At 40.6% G+C, this 21,160-nt stretch overlaps 1 protein-coding gene across 1 annotated transcript; it reads right to left on the bottom strand.

Moving 5' to 3' along the window:
- Window positions 1-602: 602 nt before the first annotated feature.
- RPS3A (ribosomal protein S3A) lies at window positions 603-5,946 on the bottom strand. The gene is made up of 6 exons (XM_082652872.1): window positions 5,800-5,946; window positions 4,933-5,036; window positions 4,371-4,558; window positions 1,792-2,000; window positions 1,150-1,259; window positions 603-963 (listed from the first exon to the last, which is right to left on the bottom strand). Exons 1-6 carry the CDS (start codon window positions 5,859-5,861, stop codon window positions 842-844), a joined length of 795 nt encoding a protein of 264 aa, XP_082508998.1. The 5' UTR covers window positions 5,862-5,946; the 3' UTR covers window positions 603-841.
- Between the last annotated feature and the right edge of the window lie 15,214 nt (window positions 5,947-21,160).

Below are 21,160 nucleotides of genomic sequence, written 5' to 3'. Positions count from 1 at the left end.
CAACTTCAGCTTGACCATTAAGGGATACAGTGGGGCATTTACTGCTAGAGAAAGGAGAGCATTTAGATTTTTAACCCCCCCCCAAAAAAACCCAAAAACCCAAATGCCAATGAGCTCTTCCGTTTCTACTATGCTATCAGTCTAGCACAGTGGTTCACAAAGCATGGTCCCTGACCACCATCATCACCTGAAAATTTGTTAAAAATGCAAAATTTCAGAGCTCACCCTAAAACTACTAAATCAGAAACTCCAGGGGCAGGGCCCTGCAATGTTTTAACAAACCTTCTAGATGATGTGAGAACCACCTTAAAAACTTAACTCAGGACTTCCCTGGTGGCGCAGTGGTTTAAGAATCTGCCTGCCAATGCAGGGGACACAGGTTCAAGCTCTGGTCCGGGAAGATCCCACATGCCGTGTGCCACAACTACTGAAGCCCGCGCCCTAGAGCCCATGCTCCACAACAAGAGAAGCCACTGCAATGAGAAGCCCATGCACTGCAACGAAGAGTAGCCCCCGCTCGCTGCAACCACAGAAAAGCCCACGTGCAGCAATGAAGACCCAACGCAGCCAAAAAAAAAAAAAAAAAAAAAACTCAACCCATGTAAGGAGGTGTTTCCTTTTATTCACCATCTCTAACACGTCCAAACCATTCCAGGTGAAAACAGATCACTACCCTTTCTCAGCTACTTAGTAACTAAGAGCAGTGAATAAAATCCACACAAAAGGTCAGAAAAATTCACCACATTACTATCAAATCAGAACACCTGACTATTGTCAGAGTGATCAGAAATTAAGTATCACAAATGAGGTCTTTTATTTGTCACCATTAAAAGTCTGATTTTTAAACAGATTCCTGGACTGGTGGCTCATATCCATCAGCTCGTTCAACTTTAGCACCTGTCTCGTCCCCAGTAGCTTTTCCAGAACTACTACCTTCACCATGTAGCTCCATGAGTTTTCCCACTAAAAGGAAGAAGAAATTTTGTTAGTTATAGCGTACCATATGTTGAAACAGTTATCTTCAATACTATGTAGGCAAGACAAAAAAAAGTGCCATCACCTGGCCTCAAAACAACAACATAAAACCACCAAACAATGTATTTGTCCACACAATTTTTTCTTTCAGGAATCCTGTGGTTTCTCACTTACATTCAAACTTGGGCTTCTTCAGCATTTTTACTTTTCTAACAAAGACATCATGGAGTGGATAAATAGATTGGCAGGCCTTTTCTATGTCTTTTCCAATGCTGTCTGGAATCCTGCAAACCAGTAGTGATAAATTAGAATAAACCTACACTTCATTTAATCCACAGTAATCCTCATTCTGTTATTGCCCTTTCATAGGTGAAGGTTAAATGATCTGAATTATACAGCTAGTTAATAGCAAAATTAGCACTTGAGCCTTTTGAGTCCAAGCCTTATGCCTTTTTCATACACCCCTCTTAGCCAACTGCATGGGAACATCAGAAAAATGTTAACAGTTTTATCATCGGACATCATCTGGGACCGAAACATTTTATCATCACTATTCCCATACGTTACTGATTGTGAAGAGTTTATCTATTCAATGCCTCTTCTAAGGCAAAGGCAAGTCCTGGGCTTCAAGTCTCACTGCCAGGAGAGACCTTCATCCAAAAAAAGGATAAATAAACCAACAAATAACATTTACTGAACACTTAATATGCTTTCATTTCAAGAGATGCAGATAGACGGTTTCACAGATAGAATTAAACATAGGTCTGACCCCACCTTGTCTCATCTGAGGGTTGTGTTGTGAGGGAAAATACTTACAATTTATTGACCACCTCTTTCAAGTCATTTGTCTGCACCTCTCGGGTCATGATTTCCATCATCTTCTTGCGGATCTGGCGGACCTGCTGGTGCTGGGCATAAGAGGTCTTCCGAATCTGATTGTTGCGTTTTTTAGTAAAACCCACACAGAAGAGACGAAGCAAATAACCATCGGTAGTCTTGACATCAACATGAGCTTCAATCATGGTCTAGTGAAAAAAAGATGCGCCAGGTTTTAATGTTATCTATTTTTACCTCTCAAATCTAATTTAAAGAAAAGTGGGGCTTCCCTGGTGGCGCCGTGTTAAGAATCCGCCTGCCAATTCAGGGGACACAGGTTCAAGCCCTGGTCTGGGAAGATCCCACGCGCCGCGGAGCAACTAAGCCCGTGCACCACAACTACTGAGCCTGCGCTCTAGAGCCTGCGAGGCACAACTGAGGCCACACTCTAGAGCCCACATGCCACAACTACTGAAGCTCACGCACCTAGAGCCCGTGCTCCACAAGAGAAGCCACCGCAATGAGAAGCCCGCGCACCACACCTAAGAGTAGCTCCCTCTTACCGCAACTAGAGAAAGCCCGCATGCAGCAATGAAGACCCAACACAGTCAAAAATAATACTTTTAAAAAAAATTTTTTAAGTGGAGGCCAAGTACTCATTACACAATATTAAGTATAACATAAATGACTAATTTACAGAGTTAACCTCCTTGAAGTGAACTTACCAACAATTACCCCAAATTCTTACTATCCTCCATATCTAATTAAATAAGTACGGAGTCCTCTCAGCTGTCTTCGCCCCTCCCCTCTAGGTAACTTCTCTATCTCATTATCACTATCTCCCCACAGCAACACCCCCTTTCACATATACATGCCTTTTACAGACACTGCTCCTCCCCCAATCAATTAACTCTGCAAGGAAGAGAAAAATAGGTTTGAAGGGACTCTACAATACCAACATCTAAACCTATTCCATTTAAAAAAATGTGCTCTGAATAGTTGAAATTTTGTAGTAACACTAAATACATACGTTTTAAAATGTCCTTTATGTTCCAAACTAAAGCCACACTGAGGATTAAATATTCAATTTCACAACTATAATTTTTAAAAATCCATCGTTAGTCTTACTACTACCTAAATTCAAGAAACAAAAACTAGGGCTTCCCTGGTGGCGCAGTGGTTGAGAGTCCGCCTGCCAATGCAGGGGACGCGGGCTCGTGCCCCGGTCCGGGAAGACCCCACATGCCACGGAGCGGCTGGGCCCGTGAGCCATGGCCGCTGAGCCTGCGCGTCCGGAGCCTGTGCTCCACAACGGGAAAGGCCACAACAGTGAGGCCCGCGTACCACCAAAAAAAAAAAAAAAAAAAATTAGGTACCAACAAAAACTGAATTGCCTTCTTTGCATTTTGTTAACTTTATCTTAGTCTAAAAAATGAATACAATACAATCATAGTGAAAGAACCTTAAAATATTTCCAGAAATGCAACTATAAAACCTTAGGAGAGTATCAGAAATAAATGTAACAAAATAATCATATCATACGAGACCGCAACATTTTGTCATCATTCCTCCCCACACAAAAACATCCCCAAACGTGATGGTTAGCCAGACACATCTGAACCATCATTTCCTGTAGTTAAACCAATGGGTACTAAATGCTGTGTCAAGCTCTGTACTAAGCATGTTTACATGGATCTTTTATTTCATCCTCATAATTCCATGAGCTAATATTCTTTTTTTTTTTGGCTGAGCTGTGTCTTCATTGCTGCGCGCAGGCTTTCTCTAGTTGTGGCGAGCGAGGGCTACTCTTCATTGTGGTGCGCGGGCTTCTCGCTGAGGTGGCTTCTCTTGTTGCAGAGCACAGGCTCTAGGCACGCGGGCTTCAGCAGTTGTGGCTCGAGGGCCCTAGAGCGCAGGCTCAGTAGTTGTGGCACACGGGCTTAGTTGCTCCACGGCATGTGGAATCTTCCCGGTCCAGGGCTCAAACCCGGTCCCCTATATTGGCAGGTGGATTCTTAACTACTGCTCCACCAGGGAAGCTCCATGAGCTAATATTCTTACCTACAATTTACAGATAAAGAAACCAAGGCTTAACAAGCTTTAAGTTACTTTCCAAAGAGAACATAACTGGGAAAAAGAGCCAAAATTTCAGTCTCACACTCCTATTATAGCACAATAGATAATCAAAACTAGCCCAATCCATCCTTTCACTATAAAATTCACTAGATTCTGATGTCCAAAGGTATTCTGAAGACAGGCAAAGCTAAAACTGCAAACCTGCACCTAAATGTTCTTGAACCAGCCACTAATCCATGCAGCAAAAAAACCCTGATAATCCAATATTAAATCTTGAATTTAAACAAATAACTAAATTTAATTTAAACAGCCTCACTGCTGTTGCTCAAGTTCAACAGTGCCAATCCAAGACCGCACACTTAATAACAGCAAGAAAACATCAAGGGCTTAAAATGAAATCTAAACCTCAAATGCACAACACGCTCCTTTCCTGACATTAAATCATGACATCTCTGGTCATGCACGGCACAGCACCATGCACTTTAGAGAACTTTTATTCTCACCTGCCATTTTTTGACCATGGAGCACATTTTGTCACGGGTAAGATCCATGCCATGGAAATTAGTCAGGCAGTTTTTGCCCTGAACATCCTCAGTAATAAGCTTGAATTTTCTAAATGCAACTTCATCATTCTGCAGATCAGCAAGGCTCACTTCAAACACACGACCCTTGAGGCCATCAGACGCGATTTCTATAAAACAAGAATCAATTGTTAATGTTAGGAACCACATAAGCAAAGTCAAGTTAATATTCAAGCATTAAGTTTAGAAACCTAATGATAAATTATAAAGACCTTAACTTCTGTCAACTAAATCCATATGGACACCAACGACTTACTGACAGGGCTCATTAGAACCTCAAAACTACCCATGCACATTTCATTGGTAATTCTAAAAGTGCCATCTTGCTTCTACAAGTGCTGCACTAAAAACAAGCCCCAAAGGGCCCAAAGCTGCAACCAGAGCTGACACTTCCTTAATGTATCCCACCACACAACGAAAAGTAGACCAAGATACATACATGTCTCAGTTTAAGAAAAATACAAACGAAAAATAATATACTCACTGGTTCCTTGAGTTCTCGTGACTAGTGTTTTCCCAATATTTCTTATATTGAACATAGCTGGTGCTTTCACATCATACCAATCTTTCTTAGAAAATGGGTCAACCCTGGATTTAAAAACATGCTTAAATTTTATCGCAGATCACATAATTTTTTTTTTAACTTCCCTCATTTCAATTACTCTAAAAGGCTAACTGACATGCAGACACTGGTGTAAACTATTCCTCTCGGTTAGGTGAGGGGCGCATATGTAAAATCTAGTTCTTCCCACCATGTCTATTTCACTGTGCAGGCCTGACACTTTGGTAAATTATGCCACGAACATATACACTCCCACCCCACCCACCCATCCATCGGTGCTTCCACTACACCGGCAACACTGACTCCAAACAACATGCACGTCTCTTCAACTTTACTGGTACGTTAAGACACATACTGGTAACCCGGGCTCCTTACGGCCTCAAGCTATCAGGAACGCCCAGGTTCCACCCGGCCCAAGCAGGGGAAGGACGCGAGGTCCCGGGTGGACAAAAAAAGTGCCTTTCACAACTCCAGCTCTTGGAAGGGCATTACCCGAGGAACTTACAAGGCCCGTGAGCTCACAAAACGGAACACGCCAGTCCCTAGTCACGGCAGCAATCCGACTCAAAAGGGGCGCGCATAAGGCCCACAAGGCCAGGAGGGAAGCAACGGGTCCGCAACAGAGCAGCACCCGGATCCGCTAGGCCGCGGTTCGGAATTTACCAACCCGGCACGGCCCGCGCAATCCAACTAGCATCCTCGCCATCCGGCCCACACCACGACTGAGAAACCGCCCGCCGACTCCAGTAGGAGCCCCAATAGCGGGGGGGCACGATAGTTACCACTTACACTTTCTTCTTGGCTCCCTTTTTACCGCCTTTCGTAAGGCGCTTGTTCTTTCCGACCGCCATGGTGCTGTTCCGAGAGCCAAAAGGACGGAAATTACACTCACGCGAGATCTTAGGGGTACGGGGGCGGGACGCGCTGTCTACATGACCTTCGATCTTACGTTCTTCCGGCCTCAAGAATATCGCGACAACAGAGAGAGGCACGCGTCTGACCGTGGCTGCGACAGCGCCCTCCAGTGGGGGGAGTCTGCACAGCACGCCGCGGGCCGCTCGCTGCGGGGGCTGCGCTCGGAGGCGGTGGCGCTGGCAACCTGAGGTGCGGACTCCTTGGTTACCTGGGGTTCCCGTGGCTCCGACGCCCGGAAGTAGGTTTCCGTGGGAGGACGCCCACTCAGCATCATTCAAAGCTGAACTCACCTTCAAGCCTGTTTCTTCTCCAACAGCGTGGGATTAGAGATCAGACAGCAGATCTAGGTTCATAAGCTAATTTCAGTATTTAGCCTTGTGACCTGTCTGTGCTTCAGTTTCCTCGTATTTAAAATGGAGGCAGCAGTGTGATCTATCTCGTAAGATTGTTAGGATTAAATATGTATAACTTCTGAGATATTGGTAAGGTTCTAAGGTACTGGTAAGGTTATTGGAAAGGTTTGTTGATAAGGATGCTGGTTAGTGGAGTACGTTCGCTTTGTGAACATCCATCAAACTGTACACTTACTTGTGTACTTTTCTGTAAGTTTCTTATACATTAATAAAAAGTGTTGGATATTTTGTTTGTTTTAATGGAGTGAGTTCTGCTCATTTTTTCCCTGATGGACTATGGTTCCAGTGTTCCCTGATACTTCAATTTCTCAAGAAAAGTTTATTTTAATTGCAGGGGATAACGAAATACATTCTGGCTAGATGTGGCCTGCTAGCTTCAAGTGTGACGTCCCTGGAAAGCTGGCCCATACAGGCTTGGTACTCAGCCAGTGGTATGTTGAGTTCCTTTCTCTAACTTCCCGTCTGGCAAAAAAACCTGCAACCAAGCCAGAAACCTACCCCGACTCACATCACTCCCACAAGCCTTTGAGTCCTTTAATCTCTTCCAGTCTTTCTAACCTACATCCCTTACCTCCTATGACCCTCACTTTCTAAAACAATCTTCCTAAATCTCCAATCCTAGCCTAAAATCTTTCCATTCCATTCATCTCAGTTGCTTATAGGATAGTCAAGTTCTTATTTCACAACAATGTGAATATACCTAGCACTACTGAACTGTACACTTAAAAACGGTTAAAATGGTAAATTTTATGTTGTGTTTTTTTATCACAGTTATTAAAAAAAATCAAAGTCCTTAGCTGAGCCTATAAAACCTCTTTCATCTTGAGTTACCTCCCTTTTCATCCTCTCCTTATCTTAGTCTTTAGTGGATACCCCAACTCTGGCCATCTGGAGCTATTTAAAATTTTCTCTTGCCTCCATTGCTTTTCCCCTCATCAGCAGGCAAATACCTGTGCATGTTCAAGACAGCTCAGCTTCATTTCTTCTTTCACTAAGAGGTTGATTCCCCAAACAGGCTTTCCCTCACACCTGCTCCCAGAAGACCTAACACTACTTAACTTGTTAGTAACTACAGATCAATGTGTCCCTTTCTCACTGTAAGCAGTAGGGCATACAGTACAGTCATTTTCTTATTTGTGCCCATTTCTTAGCACATAGTGGGCCCTCATAATATTTGTTGGCTGAATAAATAATAGTAGACAACATTGATGATATTCCCAGTCTTTTGAACTTGGTGGGTCAGTCTAAATTTTCAAAATAATTTTGGGAATCAACATGACAGCAATTTTAAAATTTCAACAATCTGTGAGACAAAACCAGAAACAACTTCCATTTTCTATTAGCCTCATTTCATTTAAAAATTATATTTTGACCCCCCAAATAAACATAAAAAACATATCCTCTAAAAAGTCAGTCCTTTTAAATAAATAAATCAGCTTTATGAAAAACTCCACAGACCTTATTTTTCTTGTCTCCTCGCAAATTAGTGAATACTAGTAACCAGTGGAAATCAATGAGTCCTTCCAAATATAATATTGAGTCTAATAAACTCTGTATTAATTCTATACTTACAGTTACCTTAACTAAATTTACTTCATATGTGGCACTTCACTAGCTTAAAAATTTCCCAATGGAAAATGTTATCGACCCCCAGGTCAGACTAAAAACTGAACTTAGGGCTTCCCTGGTGGCGCAGTGGTTGAGAGTCCGCCTGCTGATGCAGGGGACACGGGTTCGTGCCCCGATCCGGGAAGATCCCACATGCCGCGGAACGGCTGGGCCCGTGAGCCATGGCCGCTGAACCTGCGCGTCCGGAGCCTGTGCTCCACAACGGGAGAGGCCACAACAGTGAGAGGCCCGCGTACTGGAAAAAGACAAAAGCAAAAACTGAACTTACCTTCTACCTAAGGTAAGTCTGATTCCTCTTTCTGCCCAAGAGTGAAAGAGCCACAGGGGAGGCGTTAATGAAGTCAGCTGCATCTAGTTTATTCTGGAGAAACCAGCACCTAAGGGATTTGTCGGAGGTACAAATTTCAGTCCTCAACTTTGTCTTGTAATGAAAGGTTTTTTAAAAATAAATTGTATTTCCCTTACACTGTTACATTAAATGGTGCAATCATCAGTTTTAATTAAATTATATTGAATAAAAGATAGCATGGGAGGTGTGAAATCAGTTTATTGGGTCTCAACCATCTAGGAATTTATAAATTCAGATAGAATAAAATGGAACAGAAAAACATGAGTACCTCAAACCTAGAAAGGTGTCCGTAGCATGTTATTAATTTTCTTTCCATCTGTGACTAATCTGTTAAATCCATCCAATGATTTTTTGAATTTTGATTGCTATGTTTTTTATTTCTAAAAGTTCCATTTCGTCCTTTTTCAGTTTCTGTCACTTTTTAAACTTTATTTTTTATTGAGGTTTCATTGCTTTATAACATCATATAAGTTTCATGCGTTCAATTTATATCACTTTGTTGTTCCTTATTCTTTCAGACATTTTCGATATAGATCTAAACCCAGTAAGCATAATTGTGATTGACATCTGAAGCGGGGTGGGCAGTCTTGTAAGACTGTGCCGTTAACCTGTCGAATTGAGATTTGAGTTAAATTGTAGGACACCCAGCTGGTGCCCAAGAATTGCTTATTGGTGTGGGAATGGCAGCTGCCCATGTTCGAATGGGTTCCAAAATTGTTGTAACATCATTTTCTCCCAGTCTGTAAACACCCCCGATCTCGTTTCCTTTTCTTCTCAGCTGCAGCCCATGGTTGTTCATGTAAACAACATACTTTTTCACCAAAACTCTATACTTCCTTGCAGCCTTAGCCTTCTCTGACCCTGCCCAGAAAACCCTAAGCCTAGTTCAATGCGTAATTAACCTTCCCATGGTAGTATTTCCCCCAGTTCTTTCACTCCTCCCTGTATCTATGACCTTGTGTTGTCCCCTCCCACACTGACTTTGGGCCTGATAGTGTTTCTTGCTTTAGTCAAGGGACATTAGCAACTCTGACTTGAGCAATGGCTTAAAAGATGCAGGCACATGTGGGCTTTGCTCGTTCTGCTCTTTGGAACACTGAGCTCACTAAGTGAAGAAGCCTGAGCTAGCCTGCTGGAGAACGAGAGGACATTTGAAGCAGAAATAACAAGGCCCAGCTGAGATCTTTCCAGAACAACAAGTCTACCAACCATCAGGTATTTGAAAAAGTCCATCCTAGACCATTTAATCCAACTGAGCTGGCCCAGAACAGAAGAACCACCCAGCTGACACATAGAATCATGAGAAATAATAAATGTTTGCTGTTTTAAGTCATTAAGTATTGGGAGAATTTGATTTGCAGCAAAAACTAGCATGTATTTTTCTCTACCCTTACATTTACCCTTACCCTCATGGTATGGTTAGAGAAGACTACACATTTCAGACTGGAACTACTAGAAATTAATGGTATTAAAGGATTGGGTCCCTGAGAATCCTTTTACCTGTCAGCTCCCCTTCCTGTTCCTCTCAATATTTCAGTTGCTCACCATGCTATTCCTGCCCCCAACTCAGCCTGTCCCCTGTCATTTTTATAAAATGACCTTGTCGCCTACTTCAGATAAGGTGGGGCTTGCAGGCTACAGGAAGGACTCAATGTCCTTCTGTGTGGGATGAGAAGCCATTGGAGGCTTTTGAGCAGTAGAGTGACACTGGCTGCTGTGGGGAGAATAAGCAAGAGTGGTGGAGCAAGAGTAGAAACAAGAAGTTAAACGAGATGATGGTAGCTTGGTCTAGGGAGATAGAGGAGGGAGTGCAGAGGGTGGAGAGCTGTGGAAACAGGACACTATTCATGGAGACCAAAATGGAAATGACTTCCCCAGGACTTCCCTGGTGGTCCAGTAGCCAAGAACTCACCTTCCAGTGCAGGGGATGCGGCTTCAATCCCTGGTCAAGGAACTGAGATCCCACATGCATGGGGCAACTAAGCCCGCATGCTGCAACTACTGAGCCCGCACGCCACAACAAGAAAGAAGCCTGTGCACCGCAGTGAAGAGCCCACACGCTGCAACAGAAGATCCCACATGCCAAAAGACCACAACGAAGATCCTGCAACCAAGACCCGATGCAGCCAAATAAATAAATAAATAAATAAGTACAATAAATACAATAAAATGCAGATGACATCCTCTGGACTTGTGAAGTGCAGTTGCCCTGGGTGGAAGGACATAGCAAAAATTCTGATTATATTTTGAAGATAAGAGCCAAAAAGATTTGCTGATGAATTGATACGGGAAGACAAAAAGGAATCAAGGATAATCACATTTTACTATAATGATTTTTCTTTAAATTGGTGCTTACCTACCCCATCCCCTTCTTAGAAGAAGGCAGAGACAGTCCTACATATCTCTCTTTGTATACTAGTCTCGAATGAATGAATGAATGACTCAGTCAATAGATGAATCCTGAGTAATATTTTTGCTTTATGTCAGATTACACATTTTTGTTGGAAATTTAGCTTTTCTCCTTTCTTTTCTATTTGCAAAATGAAGTAGTACGTATAATGAGTTCTCATTGTAGAGGTGTTCCAGGTGTGATTATGAAAATGTACTCTGTTTTCTCCCAAAGTACAATGATCAGAACAGTACAGGTCAACAAACTATGAGCATCTGGCAATGAAATAAGGAGCTTTTGAGAGAATGAAATCAATTATGTCACTGCATACACTGTTTAGTTCAGTTGACTGTTTTTTTCCATAGTAAAACTTCGTCTACTGAGGAAGTAGTACTGTGATTTGCATTCCAGCTTAAGCTCATCTTGTTGCCAGCTGGCACATTTTGTTGCACTGCAACAAAGGATCAGCTGGATTCTGCTGCAGAATATCTTAGCGGGCATGCCAAACACATTAAAGGCCTGGAAAATTTCTTGAAGATGCTCTTCAGAGTTATATAAGGGAGATGATATATTTGAAAATAAGAAAATAAAGTTTTGGAAAGGACTTTAAAAAGTTTAAAGGCCACGAGGTATAGTGGGAAAACATGGATTTTGAAGCCAGACCTGGTTTCAAATCATTGCTCTGTCACCTACTATGTGACTTTATATTATAGTCTTTGTTTTCTCACCGGTAAGTGGGAATAATACCTACCTCCTTGGTAGGTATTGGTAGGTACTTGTAAAGTTTAAATGACACAATATACAATGGAAGCCTAGCACAGGGATTAACACATAGTAGACACTCAGTAACTGTTAACTCTTTTTCTCTATCCAAAATAAATGTCAGATTTACTATCTAGCTTTGTCTCAGCTGCCCACTCACACTCATGTCAACACCTCGCTGTCCTCGACCTTGTTAAACATCAAGGGTCGCTCTCGTTGGAGCCATTTCCCCTGCCTAACTCAGCCTGTGTGGTTTGCTGTGGATGGCAGACAGGAAGAAGGAACTTGTCCAGGGAGCAAAGCAAGACAATTGAAAAGGAAGGCTGAGATTGTATCTGTGCACAGTGATATTAGTGTCATTGCAGAAGTACAGTAGTACAATCAAACAGGATTCCTTATTACCATTGCTATCACTAAGGACAGCACACATCCTAGGGACACTCACATTTTTTGTTGTTGTTGTTGATACCCATACAGCCATTGCTGCTGGTTTTAGGTGGGAATTGAAACGACTTCCCATATACTGTAAGAGTATAAGTAGTGGAACTTTTCTTCTGGACAACATTTCACAAAGTGAAAAGCTAGGATAGAATCTAGTATTGTCACTATTTGGTATCATGTAGATCTGTGTTCAGTCTCACATCACATAGTAGTTTGACTTCAGGAAAGTTTTTAATCTTTCTGAACTTGTCTTCACCTTACTCTGTTAGTGGGAAGTTGAGTTCAAGGTCGCCATGCTGTACAACTCCAGGGAGCGCCACTCACGTAGATTGCACTGGATGTTAAGCAAAAACTTGATTCAGAAACTGTTACAAGACTTCAATAATAGTGACATAAACAAGGTAGAAATGATTTGTTACTCATGTGGCAGTCCCAGTGTATACAGTCCGGGGTTGATACATAGGCTCGATGATATCAGGGATTCAGATTTCAAGATTTCATCAGTCTTATTATTCTGCCATCCATGATACATTGCTCTCATCCATGTAGCCCAAGGTGAAAAGTTAACATTTCGTCCAGCAAGAAGAGGGAAAAGCAAAGAGGAAGGCATGATTCTTTCCTTGAAGAATACCATCTACAACAGTGCTCCCCAACCTTTTGAGCACCAGGGACCGGTGCGTGGAAGACCTTTTTTCCACGGATGGGGGTGGGGTGTGGGGAATGGTTCAGGCGGTAATGTGAGCAGTGGGGAGCGATGGGGAGCGGCAGATGAAGCTTCGCTTGCTCGCCTGCCTCTCACCTCCTGCTGTGCGGCTTGGTTCCTAACAGGCCACGGACCAGTACTGGTCCACGGCCCGAGGGTTGGGGAGCCCTGATCTCCAAGTTCTTTTTTTTGTTTTTTTTTGGCCAAGCTGTGCTGATTTTCATCAGAAACTTAGTTCATAAGAACTGAGTGGGATAGTGAAAGTGGTGGTAAGCAAATTTAGGTGAGCAGTACAGATGACCCCAACACAGCGTCCAAATGACTGAGAGTCATTTTGAACTGTCACTTAGGGGATAAACCAGTGGTACAGGGAAGAAAGGATCTTGGTTCTGGAGGGAATTTAGTCTGGGCCTAGGTGGAAATATTTTGTTTGTTTGTTTGTTTTTAAATTTATTTTATTGAACTATAGTTGATTTACAATGTTTTGTTAATTTCTGCTATACAGCAAAGTGATTCAGTTATACATATATATATATACATATTCTTTTTCGTATTCTTTTCCATGATGGTTTATCACAGGATATTGAATATATTTCCCTGTGCCATACAGTAGGACCTTGTTGTTTACCCATCCTATATATAATAGTTTACCTCTGCTAACCCGAAACCCTCACTCCGTCCCTCCCCCTTGGCAACCACAAGTCTATTTTCTATGTCTGTGAGTCTTTTCCTGGTTGATAGATAAGTTCATTTGTGTCATATTTTAGATTCCACATATAAGCAATATATGGTATTTGTCTTCCTCTTTCTGACTTACTTTGCTTAGTATGATAATCTCTAGGTCCATTCATGTTTCTGCAAATGGCATTATTTCATTCTTTTTTATGGTTGAGTAGTATTCCATTGTATATATGTACCACATCTTCTATATCCATTCATCTGTCGATGGACATTTAGGTTATTACCATGTCTTGGCTATTGTGAATAGTGCTGCTATGAACATAGGGTTGCATGTATCTTTTTTTTTTTTTTTTTGCGGTACGCAAAAAAAGGCCACCGTTGTGGCCTCTCTCGTTGTAGAGCACAGGCTCCAGACGCGCAGGCCCAGCGGCCATGGCTCACGGGCCCAGCCGCTCTGCAGCATGTGGAATCTTCCCGGACTGGGGCACGAACCCGTGTCCCCTGCATCGGCAGGCGAACTCTCAACCACTGTGCCACCAGGGAAGCCCTGCATGTATCTTTTTGAATTATAGTTTTGTCCAGGCATATGCCCAGGAATGGGATTGCTGGATCATATGGCAACTCTATTTTTAGTTTTTTGAGGAACCTGCATAGTGTTTTCCATAGCGGCTGCACCAACTTACATTCCCACCAACAGAGTAGGAGGGTTCCCTTTTCTCCACCCCCTCTCCAGCATTTGTTATTTGTAGACTTTTTAATGATGACCATTCTGACCAGTGTGAGGTGGTTAGGTGGAAATATTTTTGACTAACAGGACAGAATAGGTCTATTTCTGATTTTGTGGGTCAGAAATAGAGAAAGGTACTTTGACAAGAGGGGAGTAAACAGACAATGATTTTAAGGCAAATGCATTCACTCACACATTTATGTATTTATTCATTCATTAGTGGTAGGTACTGTGAGATCAGGGGGGTATAAAACATAAGCTCTGCCCTCAAGAATCTTACGATCTAGCATGCTAAGGAGATTGAGTAATGTAGTCCTGTATACTTACATATGACCTAATCTGTACACAGATTCTACTCAGTGATACCTTCAAATGGTACAGTAAAACAGCAATATATGTACCACCATAAAGTCCGTGTATAGTCCAGTCAAATTATGAAGACTTCAGAAACATTATGCATGTTGTCGGAATTCCCTGACGGTCCAGTGGTCAAGACTCAGTGCTTTCACTGCAAGGGACCCGGGGTTCAATCCCTGGTCGGGGAACTAAGATCCAATAAGCCCCTCAGTGTGGCCAAAAAAAAGAAACATTATGCATATTGTTTAAACTTTCGGTCAGAATAAATATCCACATACACAATTTTCTACCCTCAGCTCCTGAAGTCTGTATTGCAAACAGCATGGACATCCTCTTAAGTAGAATCTCTGCAGTGATGTTCATTGTAACAAGATTTTTACTTGTAAATCAGATATTTATTCATTCGATAGTATTATCCAGATACATAGTGTGACCTTTATCCTCTCAGTACGTCCTTTATTTTGAGACCTTCCCCAAAACTGTGATAACTGTGTAATTTGCAACTAACTAACATGCCTTCAATCCCAACTTCCCCATCAACTAGTCCTGTAATCACAGGCAAGTCACTTAATTCCTCTGAGCTTTAGGTCCCTGCAAAATGGAGATAGTAATGCCTGGCCTATCTACCTGGCAGGATTATTTTCATACTCTCATAAAAGTATTAATAAAAAAATACAGAGAAACAGTGTTTTTTTTTTAATTGCTATAATTTCAGACCTTGAGCATATATCAGCATCCAAAGTGGTATTTAAATTGCCACCTAATTTTTCTGGGCTTCTTGAAAGATGAGCTCAGACTGAATTTCTCTTTTTCTCTGCTAACCTACCACACAACTTCATGTTTTCTATTCCTATTCCTGTTTCTGCAATTTTCCTTCTCAATAATTGCTAACATGAGAAGTGGTTTAAATTATTTAAGCTGCTGGCAGTTACACTGAAAATACAGAGAAAACAGGTAGAAGTTTTAGTTATATTGTGGCAATGAGAAAGAAAATTAACACTGTAGAAGTCCTGACGTGGTAGTAGAATTATTTACGTTATCTCACTTAATCTCTTACAACCTTCACAAGAACACTGTAAGACAGCATTATTAAATGAGGAAACAAGACTCAGTGGTTTAGGGACTTGCCCCAAATCACACAGCTATAAATGTAGAGCTGGGATCAAACCCAAGTTTGATTACAGAGATTAATGTTTTTCCTCTAACAAACTCCCAGGTGATATTGCCTCTGCTGGTGTTGCTCTACATTTTAAGAACTGCTTGACAAGACTACTGTATTGATCATCTAGTATCTGTAATACTGTACTCAACATTGGGTTAGAAACTCAGCATAATACAGGATAGGGAACAGCTCAGGTTACCCCTCTTGAAACACATACATTCCTTTTGTGTGTGTGTGTGTGTGTGTGCACTAAAAAATAGTTAGAGGAATAAAAAACACATGAGTCATATAAGAAACAAAAATGACCATTGTAAATGCAGTCCAGTAACTTTTACATGTGAATGGATTAACCAATCGGATCAAAAGACAGACATTGTCAGACTAGATTTTTGAAAAGGTTCAACTATATACTGTCTACAGGAGACACACTTTATATTCAAAAATACAAAGAAATAGAAAGTAAAAGAATAGAAAAGGATATATAATGCAAACAGCAAAAGAAACTAAGGTGACTAATATAAGACAAAATAGACTGAAAGTCTATTAACAAAAAATGTTATTAGAGATGAAGAGGGATAGTTCATAGTGATAGAAGGGTCAATCTATATCAGAAAGCTATGATAATTATAAACATACATGCATCCAACAACAGATCATCAAAATACGTAAAGCAAAAACTGACAGAAATGAAGGGGAAAATAGACAGTTCTACAATAATAATTGGAGACTTTATACTCCGTTTTCAAAAATGGATAGAACAACTAGATAGAAGGCTGGTAAAGAAATAGAAGACTTGAACAATGCTATAAACCAACCAGATTTAATAGACATCTATAGAGCACTCCACCCAACGACAGCAGAATACACAGTCTTCTCAAATACGCATAGGAGATTCTCCAGGATAAAACAAACCTCAGTACATTTAAGAGGATAAAAATAATACAAAATATGTTCTCAAACAAAATGTCAACAAAAATCAGTTGATCTAAGAAAAGAAATGGAAAATTTCATTCAAACAAAATTTGAGGATTATAACCTTGGAAGAGTATCTCAGAAAGCTCCGAGAACTGTTCTGCCAGTTAGAAGTCAAGACACAGTTATATAAGAACTTTTTGAGACAGAGGGCTGTACATCAAATGATGTATTACTGACAGTTTACATAATCCAGATCTGAGTGCGACCTCTTATCAAGATGGAATGTTATCTTCAAGGAGTTATTTTAAGAGAATGTTGCTCTTTATGTTTGAGCAGAAATTTCTGCCAATGGAGAAGGTTTGGTCAATGCAAAATGCAGATACACAATGCACAGTGGGGGGAGAGAGGAGGCCAAAGGGCAGAGAAAATTTGGTTTAAATTTTTCTTGTCTTGCCATAAAATATGAATTTTATTTCACAAAAGAAAGGAATGAAATTAGAAATCAATAACAGAAAGAATATGGGGAAACACACAAGTATTTTGAAATTAAAAACATACTCCTAAATACCCAAATAATCATAGAAGAAAGCAAAAGGGAAATTAAAAATACTTTGAGAAAAATGAAACAACAATACGCCAAAACTTATGGGATATAGCTAAAGCAGCACTTAAAAGGCAATTTATAGCTGAAAATGCCGGTATTAAAAAAAGAAGGAAGATCTTTAATCAAGATCTTAATCTTCTACCTTAAGACACTGGGAAAGGGGGAGCAAATTAAGTCTTAGGCAAGCAAGGAAGAAAATAATAATGATTGAGAGGAAATTAATGAAATAGAGAATAGAAAAACAATAGAGAAAATAATGGAAACAAAATCTGGTCCTTTGACAAGATCATCAAAACTGACAAATCTTTAGCTAGACTGACCAAGAAAAAAAATTTTAAGACTCAAATTACTAGAATCAGAAATGAAATAGGTGGGCTTCCCTGGTGGTGCAGTGGTTAAGAATCCGCCTGCCAGTGCAGGGGACACGGGTTTGAGCCCTGGTCCAGGAAGATCCCACATGCAACGGAGCAACTAAGCCCATGCACCACAACTACTGAGCCTGCACTCTAGAGCCTGTGAGCCACAACTACTGAGTCCACATGCCACAGCTACTGAAGCCCGCACACCTAGAGCCGGTGCTCTGCAACAAGAGAAGCCACCACAATGAGAAGTCTGCACGCCGCAACAAACAGTAGCCCCAGCTCGCCACAACTAAAGAAGGCCAACGTGCAGCAACGAAGACCCAACGCAGCAAAAAATAAATTAATTAATTAATTTAAAAAAAAGAAATGAAATAGGGGATATCATTACTGGCCTTACAGAAATAAAAAGGATTGTAAAGGAATAATTGTATGAACGATTGTATGTCAATAAATTAGATAAATTAGATGACGTAGATGAAATGGGAAGATTCCTATAAAGACACTAACTACGAAAACTGACTCAAAAAAAGAAACAACAGACAGGGCTTACTTGATGGCACAGTGGTTAAGAATCCACCTGCCAATGCAGGGGACACGGGTTTGAGCCCTGCTCCAGGAAGATCCCACATGCTGCAGAGCAACTAAGCCCATGTGCCACAACTACTGAAGCCTGTGTGACTAGAGCCCGTGCTCTACAACAAGAGAAGCCACTGCAGTGAGAAGCCCGTGCACCTCAACAAAGAGCAGCCCCTGCTCACTGCAACCAGAGAAAAGCCCTCATGCAGCAACGAAAACCCAACACAGCCAAAAAAAAAAAAAAAAAAGAAAAGAAAAGAAACAGACAATCTTAATAGACCCAAAACAAACATATTAAATTAGTAATAAAAAGTCTACCCACAGAGAAAAGCCAGGACCCAGATGGCTTCACTGATGTATTCTACTGAAATTTAAAGAAGAATTAGTACCAATTCATCACAAACTCTTGCAAAAAATAGATGAGGGAACATTTCCCAACTTATCCTATGATGCCAGTGTTACTCTGATTAAAAAAACTAGTCAAAGCTATCACAAAAGGAAAACTAAAACCCCATATCTCTTATGAATATGAATGCCAAAATCCTCAACAAAATACCAGCAAATCGTGCTTCCCTGGTGGCGCAGTGGTTGAGAGTCCGCCTGCCGATGCAGGGGACATGGGTTCATGCCCCGGTCCGGGAAGATCACATATGCCGCGGAGTGGCTGGGACTGTGAGCCATGGCCGCTGAGCCTGCGCGTCCAGAACCTGTGCTCCACAACGGGAGAGGCCACAACAGTGAAAGGTCTGTGTATAGCAAAAAAAAAAAAATACCAGCAAATCAAATTCAATAACATATAAAAAGAATTATACACCATGACCAAATGGGATATATTTCAGGAATGTGAGATTGGTTTAATCCCCAAAATCAATAAATGTAATACACCATATCAACACAACTAAAAGGAAAAACCAAAACAAAAAGACAACCTATGAACTGGGAGAAAATATTTGCAAACGATGCCATCGACAACAGCTTAATTTCCAAAATATACAAACAGCTCATACAACTCAATAACAAAAAAAAAACAAACTACCCAATCAAAAATGGGCAGAAGACCTAAATAGATATTTCTCCAAAGAAGACATACAGATGGCCAATAGTCACATGAAAAGATGCTTGACATCACTAGTTATTAGAGAAATGCAAATCAAAACTGCAGTGAGGTATCACCTCACACTAGAATGGCTATCATCAAAAAGTCTACAAATAATAAACGCTGGAGAGAGTATAGAGAAAAGGGAAGCCTCCTACATTGTTGGTGGGAATGTAAATTGGTGCAGCCACTAAGGAAAACAGTATGGAGGTTTCTTAAAAAACTAAAAATAGAGTTGCCCTATGATCCAGCAATCCCATTCCTGGGCATATACATAGAAAAGATGAAAGTTCTAATTGGAAAAGTTACATGTACCCACAATGTTCATGGCAGTACTATTTACAATAGCCAAGACATGGAAACAGCCTAAGTGTCCATCAAAAGATGAATGGATAAAGAAGATGTGGTATTTATATACAATGGAATATTACTCAGCTGTAAAAAAGAATGAAATAATGCCATTTGCAGCAACGTGGATGGGCCTAGAGGTTATCCTACTAAGCAAAGTAAGTCAGAAAGAAAAAGACAGATACCATATGATATCACTTATATGTGGAATATAAACTATGACACAAATGAACTCATCTGTAAAACAGAAACAGACTCATAGACATAGAGAACAGACTTGTGGTTGCAGGGGGGTGGGAGGGAGGAATGGATTGAGAGTATGGGATTAGCAGATGCAAACTATTATATATAGAATGGATAAACAACAATGTCCTACTGTACAGCACAGGGAACTATATTCAATATCTTATAAAAAAAGACTATAATGGAAAAGAATAAAAAAATGTAGATCTCTACATATATTTATGTATAACTGAATCACTTTGCTGTATACCTGAAACTAACACAATATTGTAAATCAACTATACTTCAAGAAAAACAAAAGCAAAAACCACATGATCATCTCAATAGAAGGAGAAAAAGCACTGACAAAAATCCAACACCTTTTCATGATAGAAACACTTAACAAACTAGTAATAGAAGGAAGCTTCCTCAACCTGATAAGAGCACCTATGAAAAGCCTGTAGCCAACAGTATACTTAATGGTAAAAGACTGTATGAATTTCCCCTAAGATCAGAAATAAGACAAGGATGTCCACTCTTGCTACTCTACTCAACATTATGCTAGAGGTTCCAGCAGGGAAATTAAGCAAGAGAAAGAAACGAATGGAATTCAGATTGGCAAGGAAGAGTAAAACCATAGTCACAGATGACATGATCTTGTATACAGAGAATCAAAAGAAAACAAGTGTACAAGCAAAAACTTGCTCACAAATATTCATAGCAGCACTACTCACAGTAGCCAGAAGGTGGAAATAACCCACATGTCCATCAACAGATAAATGGAGAAACAAAAGATGGTATATCCATACAGTACATTATTCCGCCAAAAAAAAACGTGCATGCTACAACATGGAGGAATCTTGTAAACATTATCCTAAGTGAAAGAATCAAGACACAAGAGGCCAAATATTATATGATTCCATTTATTGAAATAACCAGAGTTGGCAAATCCTTAAAGACATAAAACAGATTAGTGGTTCCCTAGGGTGGGAGGCGGGGGGAGAGGGAAACAAGGAGTAACTGTTTAATGGGTACAGGATTTCCCTTCAGGATGATGAAAATATTCAGGAACTAGATAGTGGTGATGGCTGTATAAATTGTGAATGCATTAAATGTCACTAATGGTAAATTTTTTTGTTATGTATATTTTACCACAGCAATAATAATAAAAACAAAGCACATATACCTACCATCCAGTTTAAGAAATAAAAGTTTTCAAATATGAAAAAGGCAAACTGACTTCAACAACAAAAATGGATTAATGTTTAAAAAAGAAACCTGTCGATGAAAAATTCATCAGTCGCTCTAAGAAAGAAATGGAAAATTTTATTTGAGCCTAACTGAGGATTGTAACCCAGGAACAGCCTCTCAGAAAGCTCCAAGAACTGTTCTACCCATTAGAGATCAAAATGCAGTTGTGTACGTTTTTTTTTGAGACAGAGAGCATACATTAAATGATGTATTATTGACAGTTTACATAATCCAGATCTGCAAGTACA

This window comes from Grampus griseus, assembly GCF_964374135.1.
Source record: "Grampus griseus genome assembly, chromosome: 4".
Taxonomy (NCBI): Eukaryota; Metazoa; Chordata; class Mammalia; order Artiodactyla; family Delphinidae; genus Grampus; species Grampus griseus.
This window is presented reverse-complemented; position numbering and strand designations above follow the sequence as displayed.